Raw genomic sequence first — 9727 nt, 5'->3', positions numbered from 1 at the left:
GCTGCTGTCAAGGTAGATTTGCGCTCAATATTTGGTTATATTAGGGTAACTCAATGAGATAATTTTTTTTTAGTTTTTCTAGTCGTTTTTTATTATTGTAAAAAGTTTGATAACTATTAAAACTGTATAGCCCGGCATAACTACAGACGAAATTGACCGGATCGTCCACGAAGCCTGCTTGGCACGCGACTCGTATCCGTCTCCCTTAAACTATTGCGGTTTTCCCAAATCCTGCTGCACGTCCGTCAACGAGGCAATGCAATTATTATACAGCTATCATTTATTTTAATTTTTTTAATTGTTATAGTTTGTATACTTTTTACTTTTATATTTTTAATTTTAAAAGTACTTTGCATATTTTATTACTCGTAATTTTCTGCTTAAATATTATTTTTCTATTAATTACTTTTTAAACACAGGTTATTTGCCATGGCATTCCTGACCAGAGGCCACTGCGGGAGGGCGACATTGTGAACATTGATGTCACTCTCTACCACGACGGGTACCATGGAGATCTCAACGAAACCGTATTTGTAGGAAAGGCAGACGAGGTCGGTATCCTCTACCGTTTTTACCTTTTTTGTTATTGCTAATTAACCTTTATAACAACCAAAGAGCTCCATTCGCCTTATAAAATCGACTTACGAGTGCCTACAAAAAGCGATCCGCATCTGCAGGCCTGGCGCGTTGTACCGCTCCATCGGCGAAATTATTCAAAGTCACGCCACTGCCTGCGGTCTTTCGGTAGTTCGCTCCTACTGCGGTCATGGTGCATCTGCGTTCTTTTTTTCCTCTTTATTTCTGATTCAAAGCTTGTTATTGATCCACACAAGGGATCCATGAGCTCTTCCACACGACTCCAAACGTGCCTCACTACGCTAAAAACAAGGCCATCGGCGTTATGAAGGAAGGCCACGTGTTTACAATAGAACCGATGATCAACTTGGGCACTTGTAGGTGTTTCTATACTGCAAACGCGCTGGCGGTTGCTTAATTTTAAAAAAAGTTCACGATAAAATGTGGCCGGACGACTGGACTTCTGTAACGAAAGACGGGAAGCGCTCTGCACAGTTTGAGCATCAACTGCTCATCACGAAGAACGGTAGTAGCTTCGTCGCAGTAATAAAAAAATTAGGATTAAAATTTCGTTTCTTGAATTTTAAACAAACTTTTAGAAGTTTATGTTATTTATTATCTCTGATTATGAATTTTTTATTGAAATAATGGTAACCATAAAAACACAACAGGATGTGAAGTACTGACTGAAAACAAGAAGGGGAAGCCTTGGTGGAAAATACAGCTTGAAGTTCAGGATTGATAAGGCAACCATTGGACAAACTATGAACTACAAAAGTTATTGGGCTTTTTAAACATAATTATATAAAGTAGATTCATAGTAAATTATTAGCATCAACAACTTTTAAAGCAAATTTTTTTTATATAGTTTATGATAAATTTAAGTAGGATTTTTTTTTATGGGTTTTTTGCTCTGCCTTCAGCGCTGAGATCGGTGTCGCTATGACTCCTAGTAAGAAAATGTCTCTTTACTTTTGGTGGGCAAGCCATAGCGTAGTAAGGCCTTATAAGCTCCGACCTAGAAGTATACAGCTTATCCCTGTCATACTTTTTTAATATAATTAAGCAATAATCCTCAAAAAGATCTTTTTCGACATTCAAGCGAAATTTTATAGTAAATAAAAAGCATAACTCCTAAGAAAGAAAAGATATATAAGCGTTATACTGTAAAAGTGTTATTGAATAGATCACTAGATTTAAAAGCTCTTTTCTTGGGATACCACCCACTTTGGCCATGTACGCATTACTGCAAGAATTATCATCGAAATATTTTATTGCGACCAAAAGACTTTATATGAAATAATTAGAGTCATAGGGTATAATTATGTTATAAATACATACCTCGTAAGTAACAGTCTGTGAGCATTACAAGGACTTAATGTGAGTGATCCGTGGGTCATAAATCTATTTAATAGTTTTTTTTACTAGAGGCCTTAGCCTTGTTCTGTAAAACACAGAAAAACGCACCTGTCAATGTATATTAATGCTAGGACAAAGCAATGTCTGGTGCAGTGAACATACGAAGCTATTCTGGTAAAATAATCGAGAATCGAAATACTCGGCTCCTTTAAGAAATTGAAAGGACTCGCCACTTTATTTTCCTCCTTTCAGATTTATAGTATAATAGTTTAGTTGATAAATCAAAAGTAACTTAAAATATTTTAAGTCTCAGTCTGATAACCTTGGGCAAGGAATAAGTAATTTCTTGTAAAACAGAAGCTATAGTATTTATTAAAGTTGAAGTATTTTCTTTATTAAAAAATTCAGAGTAAACAAACTTGTAACGCTGCTGACTTTGTAAAGAGGTAGAAAAGGACATACTAAAATTTACAGGATGACTGAGCATATTGTTAACACTAAGCTGCTGCTAATATAATTTCAATGGGAGGCTTTTTAGTCCCATAAGGATGCTTTTTTAGAACCGACAGTTATAAAATTATTACGCGCATCCAAGCCGAGAAAGTAAATTTTTTAAAAGTTTACTCGGGGGCGTTTGTAGGTAAACCTCACATGCCTTCAAGGTCAAAGTATGCGTTTGGAAGGCCTTTTACTACCCTTTTCTAAAATAAGGGGGCATTAATTTAAGTAAATTACTAATTTGTTTTTTAAAGTAGCAGTAAATGAAATATTAGTCTTCTCTGATAATTTTTTGGCGCGGTGTGTCACCACCCCTCCCCTCGCATACTCCTTTTGTGTCGTAAAGAGTTGTGTTTTACAAGTTATTTATTATTAAGATACTGTTAATTTTTATGCATTACAACATGTATTTAAGTTTGATCTGTAATTATTTAAAACATCTCCAATAGCACTCTAATAGAATGGAAAGCTATATAGAAGCTTATATGATTAGCTATGTTGTCGTCAACAACATCGTATCCACTGCCCATCGCATCTTCCGCGCAGGTCATTATTTTTATCAAAGCGCTCTTTTCTTAATTAGCAACTCAGACAGCGAGCAATAATATATAATTTCTACAGTTCATTGATTGTTCAAACATAAAAATATATTCATATCAATTTATCAGATTAAAGCCATGGAAAGTTTTTGTTTGGGATAATTCTTGTTTATTAGTGGACTGACAACCTATTATCTCCTTCCCTTAATAAGTGTATTATATACGGACTAAAGAGTTATAGCATCTAAAATCTATAATTTATAAGTGGGAGACACACACTGCAATTATTTATTTCTAAAAAATCATTTATTCCCCAATAGTAATGCTTCTCAAAAGGGTAATAAATCGCAAAGGGCTTTGCAGACCTAACCACAGGGGTGAACACAACCCCGAGTTTGGGTGTAACATTTCATTGTAAAGATACACAAACGCGTCGTTAGAAACAATGCTTACTAGACGGTGGCAATGAAGTTGAGGTTATTAGTGTTACTAAAAGAATGACTTAATAGTATAGATGAAAAGGGTCCCTATAAATAAATTTTAATATTTTTAAACTGTTGCTGGTTTGTCTTTTTTTTTTGAATACATTGAATGATTGTGCGAAAAGTACCCCTCCTCAGAGTTCCTTTTCCAAACTGCTTTGCGCACACGCAAAGTTATTAAATCAGATAATTTTAAAGAAATTATATTCGGAATATCATAATATATTAACTGTATAAATAAAGTTAACAATCAGGTGTATAAAGACTAATTTCAAATAGCCTACAACACTAATAATAACCTGGTGAGTCCGGAGAAAAATACGATTAGAACAATTAAAAGCAGATAATATGAATATCTTACCTTAAGAAAATACAATTAATATTTACCAAACCGGTAGCAAGTTTATCCTGTCAGTAAAGTAGCTTATAAACCTAAAAATAAGAAATTTCTAAAGGAGGAGTGTAAGCGCGTGTACTTGAACTTATAATTTTCAGGATTGGCCAACTACCTAAAAAAGTAAGAAGTTTTAATTAAAAAGGGTACCGTATTTAGAAAATTCTTTTGTGTAACTTTAAACTGCAGAGTTTTTATGTTTTTTTTGTTTCTACTTGTTGCAGCAGCTGAGTTGGCATAAGGGCTTTGTTCGATGTGTACGTTTCGTTTAATTAGACATGAAGCAATGTAAAAGATTACCAGATTTACTTGCGAAAGAAATACAAACTGCTTGGTTAGACTTAGTTTCCTCTCTCCCAGCTAGTGACCATCTCGCCGTTATATGCCAAAAACTCAGGCGCGTTATTAACTTAATTATATTCTACTATTTTAAACTATTTATGTTATAGTTGTATACTATAACTGCTTCATTATGAAATCTATTAAAAAAAATTAAGTTTACTTTTATACAAAGGACAAAATTCCTCAAACGACACTCTAATTGTATAGAGAACGACCTTTTTTGTTTTGAGAGAGATCCTCTGCCAGAACTAAATTTTATGCTCAATGATGAAGACTCGTCAAGTAATTTTTGTAGTATAACCTTAATTTATCTCCGTTCGTATAGTTTACTTTTCCAAAATTTAATAGATCCAGTCTTAGCTTTCGATCCCTTTTGGGACGAAACTATAGAAAAGGTGAACTGTCGCGAGGTCGTTTTACTATATTTATTCCTTTAAAAAATTAATTTAGTTTATTAATTAAGTTATAATGGTTTTACTTCCCGTCCCAGAGTTTTCTTTTTTTTTTTTTAAAAAAAAATTAAAGCTTCTCTTACACGAAAACTTTTATAAGTTAAGGCTATACCTTTACTATTAATTTTTAACCAAAAAATTTTGAAATTGAGTAACAAGTTAAGTTTTTGAGTAAAAATATTTTATATACACTAACTTTTTTATTTATTACTTCGTTTGTAGGATTGCCTTTATCTCCTTCTCAGAGTTGAATATGAACTAGAGAAAGTAATTTTCGAACTTAAGTTTCTTGAAGATGTTAAACGAAAAGAAGAACAAAAAAATCAAAAGAGATATAAAAAGTTGATGAGTGTAGCTCAAGAACTGGTTTACACAGAAAACAACTACCTCAATGCGTTAGAAATTCTTATAAATGTTCGATTGAATTTTTTTATTTAAAGTATTTAACATTATATATTCTGTTTACTTTATTTACAATTTTTTGCGCAGGTGTTCTACAAACCGCTAAAAGCGCGTGTGGATAGCTCTTTTCCTATTATTGATTTAGAATCACTGAATATTATTTTCTTTAACGTCGGGACGTTGTGCCGGAAACACCGGCCCTTCTATGAAAAGGTTTGCCCCTGCTCATCACTTCTCTTTTTCTGCGCATTTTGCGTACGAACTTTCCTAGCTGAATTCGGTAGTTAGCCAGGAGCAGCACACCAGCGGTTGCGCTTTGAGCAGTTTGTTAACCGATCTTGTGGTGCGACCTTTATAGTTTAAGTTTACATTTCACCTTTATTAATTGTGTTGGCAAAAGACAACTACTTCTGAAGATTACTTAAACTACGTGGAAAACTATTCTAAGGCCATCGAAACTTTGCGGGAGTGTCGACGGAAACGGCCTATGTTCGTTGATTATATTGACGTTAGTTTTCTTATCAAGCCGTTATTTTCTCTGTTCTTCTTTCTTTTTATTAAAGAGTATTGCTCTGCATCTTCCGCCCAACGTGCACCGTTACCGCGTGCAAGATATATTAATAATGCCTGTCCAGCGCATCCCACGCTACTTTATGCTTTTGGAAACCTACGCAGCTGTCATGGGACCGACAGATCCTGACTATCCCGCCGTTCAGTGGGAGTCCCTTACTTTTTGTTTCTTTTCATATAGTGAAACGCTTGGTAGGACAGCAGCAAGACGCTGTAGAAACCTGACCACGTTGATCAACGACCGCAAGCGCTACGCCGACAGCATTGAGCACGTGTATATTCTTGCCCAGAAGGTTGTGAGCGCAGAAGAGGTACCTCCCAATGAGAGCTCTTGTTTCCTATTGGTAACAGACAAACGTTTTTCAGCCAATCGAAATTCCAGGAAGGCGGTGTTTATTGGAAAACGAAGTTGTCGAAGTTACCCACGGAAAGCGTCGGTGGAGGGTGTGCGTTTTATTCACCGACTCGATCTTCCTTTTTCAGAAGGTTTCCCTTATCAATATGCGGTTTTTTCTGCGCTGTGCCGGTAGTTAGCGCTTTCTTCAAAGAAATACGAGAGCGAGCGGAGAAAAGACGCACTCCAATTTTTATGGAAAGTCAACCTGAACGAAATCTTCTCTATTGATCCAGTGCAACGCCCCGTCGATAACAGTATTCTACTTCTTTTGAAGTTTGGTAGCTTCCCCCTCCAGCATCTCATATAGACATTCTGATGTATATCGTTTCCAAACTTAAAAAGATCGAAGGCGACATTGATAATATATGCAGTATTTTTTTTATTTGTTCATTTATTCGCTACGCGTTCTCATCTTGTGCGGCTCAGAGAAGTCTAAGAAGCGCCTCCTTGCCGAGCTCTCGGCCAAACGTCAGAGAGTGAAGAACAAAATCGGTAAGGACAGCGCCACAATCCGAAACTTCTAGCTCTAATCCTGACTGTAGACCTCTACTCGTACGAACACGGTGTCTGCCTTACGTCTTATGGAAAGCGCCAGCGCGTATTCACTGTGCTTTTTGGTAGTATTTGCATTATGCGTCTTCTTTAATATATAAAACTGGAAACTTGCACAGAGAGTAAGGATTTCGCGATGACTTGGGCGCAACGCGTTTCTATAGCAAAAGGAGAGGCTGCAGGTATTTCTTAATTGACTAAATGCCCCCTTGTGCCTGTCACAGTGTTGTGTCCTAAAGGACAAACGACCAGACTGCCGCCCTTGCCAAATAGAAGGAAGTGGCATGAGACCTTTCCTTCGAACCGAGTCCGCCTCGACTGCGCACCCGCGAAGAGTCACTTTCGTGCGTCTGGCGCCCTCAAGTTGAAAGTGATTGGGTAAGAACGATCCTCTTCCAAAAGAGAATGCAGTTTCATTATGTCGGCAGAGTATCGCTGGAATGGCTTCAGGAGGGTACTGCTGTTACGCTGCGATGCGATGTGGAAGAGTAAAGCCCCTTGCATATATTATCTCTGCAGTACATGCTTGCTCACTCCGTCTTCCTGAGGAGCCCGAAAGCATCCTTTACGTCGACGAAAAGTATACTCGTCACCGTGGGTTGCGTAAGAGCTTCTATATACTGCCTTTACACGTGGATGACTAGCGCACCACCAGAGCGGCCGAAGTAAAGATAGTGAAGCGGGTCACACCTTCAAAGCCCACCTTAAGCAGTGCCAGAGCTTCAAGCTAATTGCTGCAGGCGCGCGTTCGCAAAAGAAGTACGGTGAGTGCACTCTGCCTCTAATAAAGGTGACTATGCTTGGCTGTCTGCGACTTACACGATTCTTTTATAACACAATACAACAGCTCAATTCTTCCTCTCAAAACTTTGTGCTACCGCTCCAATCGGACCAGGGGGACTTTGTCGGGTTTGTTAGTGTCGTAGCTTCGCTTAAGCCGAGGTAGCCCCTCGTTACTCTTGAGAGTTTGTTTTAACAAAAACAATAAATCTTAACACTTCTTTTTTATTATTATTAAACTTAAACTTCTGTTGCGGCTTCGGGAGCTTCTTCATTACTCTCCTTTACGGCCGGTTCCTCGTCGCTGCTATTTTCCAACTCTTGATCGTCATCTTCCATGTCGTAATCCCTTCCAGAACTGTCGTTCATCATACTAGAAAAGTCCATACCACCAAATTTGTCTACAAAAAAATGTTATAGAATCCAGGAAAACTTGCAACAAGGTAACCATCTTCGTCGCTCTCGTCCTCGTCCTTCCACTTCGAGAAGTCGGTAGATAACCAGTGGTGCCTTTTGTTGCCCTTAAGCAACCTCGGCCAAAATTTTTCTGTATATTTAAAAAAAAAGTTACAAAAAAAAGTCTAAATTTATTGGCAAAGGAAAATTCTTGGAAATTAAGCCTCGGTAATGAAATATAATAACAATACAATAATAAGGAGATGCTAATACCCTATAAACAAGTATATTTTACAACACAAACGACATAATCCCAAAAAAAAATTGAAAATATGAATCCCCTTTTTAATATAGGGAGCCACCTACCAGTATCTTCCTTAGCCAAAGTAAAAGTTAATTTACGATCGCTTTTTTCAATAACCGACTTCTAAATAAAAATAATAATTGTCTTTCACACAAGCCAGGAGATAAATAAATACATACATCTTTAATAATAGTTCCATACAGTTCCAACTCGTTAGTCCATAAAGCATCTTTACTCTTCCCCTCAAAAGTTACTTTGTTTTCTGATAAACCGACTTTCTCATCCTTAATATCAGGTAAGTTGACGGTGAGGAATACGGAGCGCTTATCCTGAGCCCACTGAAAAGGTGCTAGATTTCTAAAATATTAAAAAGGTAAGATAAATATTCCTCAGAAGTTAACCTAAAACAAAATATGCATTGGGATCCAAAAAGGCACTATACGTACTATCAACGAATAAATTTTAGGTCCTAAAACGAAAATAGGCGAACATAATCTTAAAAGCCGTAAAAATAACAAGGAGTAGGGCCAGTTCTACAACGAATCCAGCAAAAGAAGTTCTGAGAAAAAAAGAGAAGACAAACTTACGACTGCATGCCAAGACACACCACAAGCTTGCTACTGAAGATTTGCACGGAAAGCTAGGCTTTGTCTAAATAAACCGATGTTACAATGCGCGTGTGTAAATGACCGTGGAACTGTAATTTTCCCGAATTTGCGTATTATCACGTGTTCTAAAGCCCTCGTCTTTTTCTTTTTTTGGTTGCTTCTCTTTTACTTGTGGGTTATGCATTTGCTTATGTTTTATCAATTTAAAGGGGGTTGGCATGGTGGTCGGTCGAATTATTTGCGCAGTCATTGATAGTTAGTTTTAGTTTTTAACCACCCACAATGTAGACACTTTTAACCCTTTAACCGGCAAAACTCTGGGGCTTAAAACAGATTTGTTTTACGTTTACTGGTACTAAATTTACCACTTTTCTATGTTTAGGTTGTTGCCTCCGTTAGAACATGGTACTCAACTTATCAGAGATTGTTGCAGAGACCGAGCCTGTCGTTTAAGATCAATATCCATAGACCCTGCTCTTGCAAACTGAACTCAGGCGAGAACTGGTAAATAGTAAGCAGTAAACCATAAGGGTTAGAGGGGGGCAAGAAATCATATGTAAAGGTATCGAGCCCTAACGTTATTATTATACCAGATGGATATTTGTTGTCGTGAATAAAGTCGTTTGTTTATATAGACTTATTAACATTTTATATACTCGGTTACTCTGGCTTATAGATTGTTCCTATTGTAAGGGGTGTAATATGTATTTTATTTTTACTTTGGAGGTTGCTTATATAATTAACGTTTGAAAAATGTCGCCGTCCATAAAAAAACAAGCTTTTGCCCTGATAACTGGTCTTTCTTTAAAGTAAAATTTATTGGCTTTTATTTTTAAGTATTGACCTTAACTTATTTTTTAACAAGGAGCTATATATTTAGTTTAAAATTTTTTTCTATAATCAAAAAGTGGTTCGTTTTCAGTTAGAGCAGATACACTGTGTTTTTACCTCTAATTTAACTACTGAATGAATTAATATATATCAGGCACGTATGTTCTTTGAGCTAACCAAACATGCTTATTATAAAAGATTTAAAAATATTCATTTAATTTTTTTTTCCTTCGAGAGAAGGCTCT

General features: G+C 36.6%; 4 protein-coding genes across 8 annotated transcripts; 2 read left to right on the top strand and 2 right to left on the bottom strand.

Annotated features, from left to right (window-relative positions):
* Nucleotides 1-130: 130 nt before the first annotated feature.
* Nucleotides 131-1378, top strand: LOC135121618 (methionine aminopeptidase 1-like; the record flags this gene model as incomplete). Its single annotated transcript, XM_064045932.1, has 6 exons — nucleotides 131-253; nucleotides 420-551; nucleotides 616-769; nucleotides 834-953; nucleotides 1007-1102; nucleotides 1248-1378. Coding segments are annotated over 6 exons (696 nt in total), but the record flags the coding sequence as incomplete, so codon positions are not given.
* Nucleotides 1379-1473: 95 nt separating this feature from the next.
* LOC135121616 (uncharacterized) lies at nucleotides 1474-2491 on the bottom strand. The gene is made up of 5 exons (XM_064045931.1): nucleotides 2258-2491; nucleotides 2044-2180; nucleotides 1918-1980; nucleotides 1768-1864; nucleotides 1474-1710 (listed from the first exon to the last, which is right to left on the bottom strand). Exons 1-5 carry the CDS (start codon nucleotides 2420-2422, stop codon nucleotides 1474-1476), a joined length of 699 nt encoding a protein of 232 aa, XP_063902001.1. The 5' UTR covers nucleotides 2423-2491.
* A 1579-nt stretch (nucleotides 2492-4070) lies between these two features.
* On the top strand, nucleotides 4071-7571 carry LOC135121601 (breakpoint cluster region protein-like). 4 transcript variants are annotated; one of them, XM_064045906.1, is made up of 20 exons: nucleotides 4071-4245; nucleotides 4363-4472; nucleotides 4539-4585; nucleotides 4865-5056; nucleotides 5132-5257; nucleotides 5316-5387; nucleotides 5445-5552; nucleotides 5608-5759; nucleotides 5811-5925; nucleotides 5981-6100; nucleotides 6163-6265; nucleotides 6319-6381; nucleotides 6438-6503; nucleotides 6554-6628; nucleotides 6683-6745; nucleotides 6803-6941; nucleotides 6992-7051; nucleotides 7112-7166; nucleotides 7219-7353; nucleotides 7411-7571. In XM_064045906.1, exons 1-20 carry the CDS (start codon nucleotides 4127-4129, stop codon nucleotides 7507-7509), a joined length of 2019 nt encoding a protein of 672 aa, XP_063901976.1. In that variant the 5' UTR covers nucleotides 4071-4126; the 3' UTR covers nucleotides 7510-7571. The 4 variants fall into 4 exon arrangements, with proteins under 4 accessions (XP_063901976.1, XP_063901974.1, XP_063901975.1 ...); XM_064045904.1 differs by having other exon boundaries at nucleotides 4539-4600; nucleotides 5316-5384; XM_064045905.1 differs by having other exon boundaries at nucleotides 4539-4600; nucleotides 7115-7166.
* Nucleotides 7570-8677, bottom strand: LOC135121603 (prostaglandin E synthase 3-like). Of its 2 annotated transcripts, none has more exons than XM_064045907.1 (5): nucleotides 8631-8677; nucleotides 8223-8400; nucleotides 8106-8166; nucleotides 7792-7890; nucleotides 7570-7744 (listed from the first exon to the last, which is right to left on the bottom strand). In XM_064045907.1, the coding sequence occupies exons 1-5, from the start codon at nucleotides 8636-8638 to the stop codon at nucleotides 7584-7586; spliced, it is 507 nt and encodes a 168-aa protein (XP_063901977.1). In that variant the 5' UTR covers nucleotides 8639-8677; the 3' UTR covers nucleotides 7570-7583. The 2 variants fall into 2 exon arrangements, with proteins under 2 accessions (XP_063901977.1, XP_063901978.1); XM_064045908.1 differs by having other exon boundaries at nucleotides 8106-8163.
* Between the last annotated feature and the right edge of the window lie 1050 nt (nucleotides 8678-9727).

The sequence above is a fragment of the Zophobas morio genome, unplaced genomic scaffold, assembly GCF_036711695.1.
Source record: "Zophobas morio isolate AGI-343-1 ecotype UQ-CSIRO unplaced genomic scaffold, CSIRO_AGI_Zmor_V1 ptg000640l, whole genome shotgun sequence".
NCBI classification, from domain to species: Eukaryota; Metazoa; Arthropoda; class Insecta; order Coleoptera; family Tenebrionidae; genus Zophobas; species Zophobas morio.
Note: the sequence above shows the minus strand (reverse complement) of the source record. Positions and strands in the feature narration are given on the sequence as shown.

What these genes read in the sequence shown, in the direction of transcription:
- LOC135121616 (XM_064045931.1), bottom strand. Translation starts at nt 2,422, where the DNA reads ATGCTCAGTCATCCTGTAAATTTTAGTATGTCCTTTTCTACCTCTTTA. An exon ending in CACAGACTGTTACTTACGAG is followed by an intron (nt 1,865 to 1,917) that starts GTATGTATTTAT and finishes TTTCATATAAAG; the next exon opens with TCTTTTGGTCGCAATAAAAT. An exon ending in GAAAAGAGCTTTTAAATCTA is followed by an intron (nt 1,711 to 1,767) that starts GTGATCTATTCA and finishes TTTCTTTCTTAG; the next exon opens with GAGTTATGCTTTTTATTTAC.
- LOC135121601 (XM_064045902.1), top strand. Translation starts at nt 4,127, where the DNA reads ATGAAGCAATGTAAAAGATTACCAGATTTACTTGCGAAAGAAATACAA. An exon ending in GTTTGTTAACCGATCTTGTG is followed by an intron (nt 5,388 to 5,444) that starts GTGCGACCTTTA and finishes TGTTGGCAAAAG; the next exon opens with ACAACTACTTCTGAAGATTA. An exon ending in CTCAAGTTGAAAGTGATTGG is followed by an intron (nt 6,942 to 6,991) that starts GTAAGAACGATC and finishes TTATGTCGGCAG; the next exon opens with AGTATCGCTGGAATGGCTTC.
- LOC135121603 (XM_064045907.1), bottom strand. An exon ending in TTTGGCTAAGGAAGATACTG is followed by an intron (nt 7,891 to 8,105) that starts GTAGGTGGCTCC and finishes TTAAATATACAG; the next exon opens with AAAAATTTTGGCCGAGGTTG. An exon ending in GGACGAGAGCGACGAAGATG is followed by an intron (nt 7,745 to 7,791) that starts GTTACCTTGTTG and finishes ATTTTTTTGTAG; the next exon opens with ACAAATTTGGTGGTATGGAC.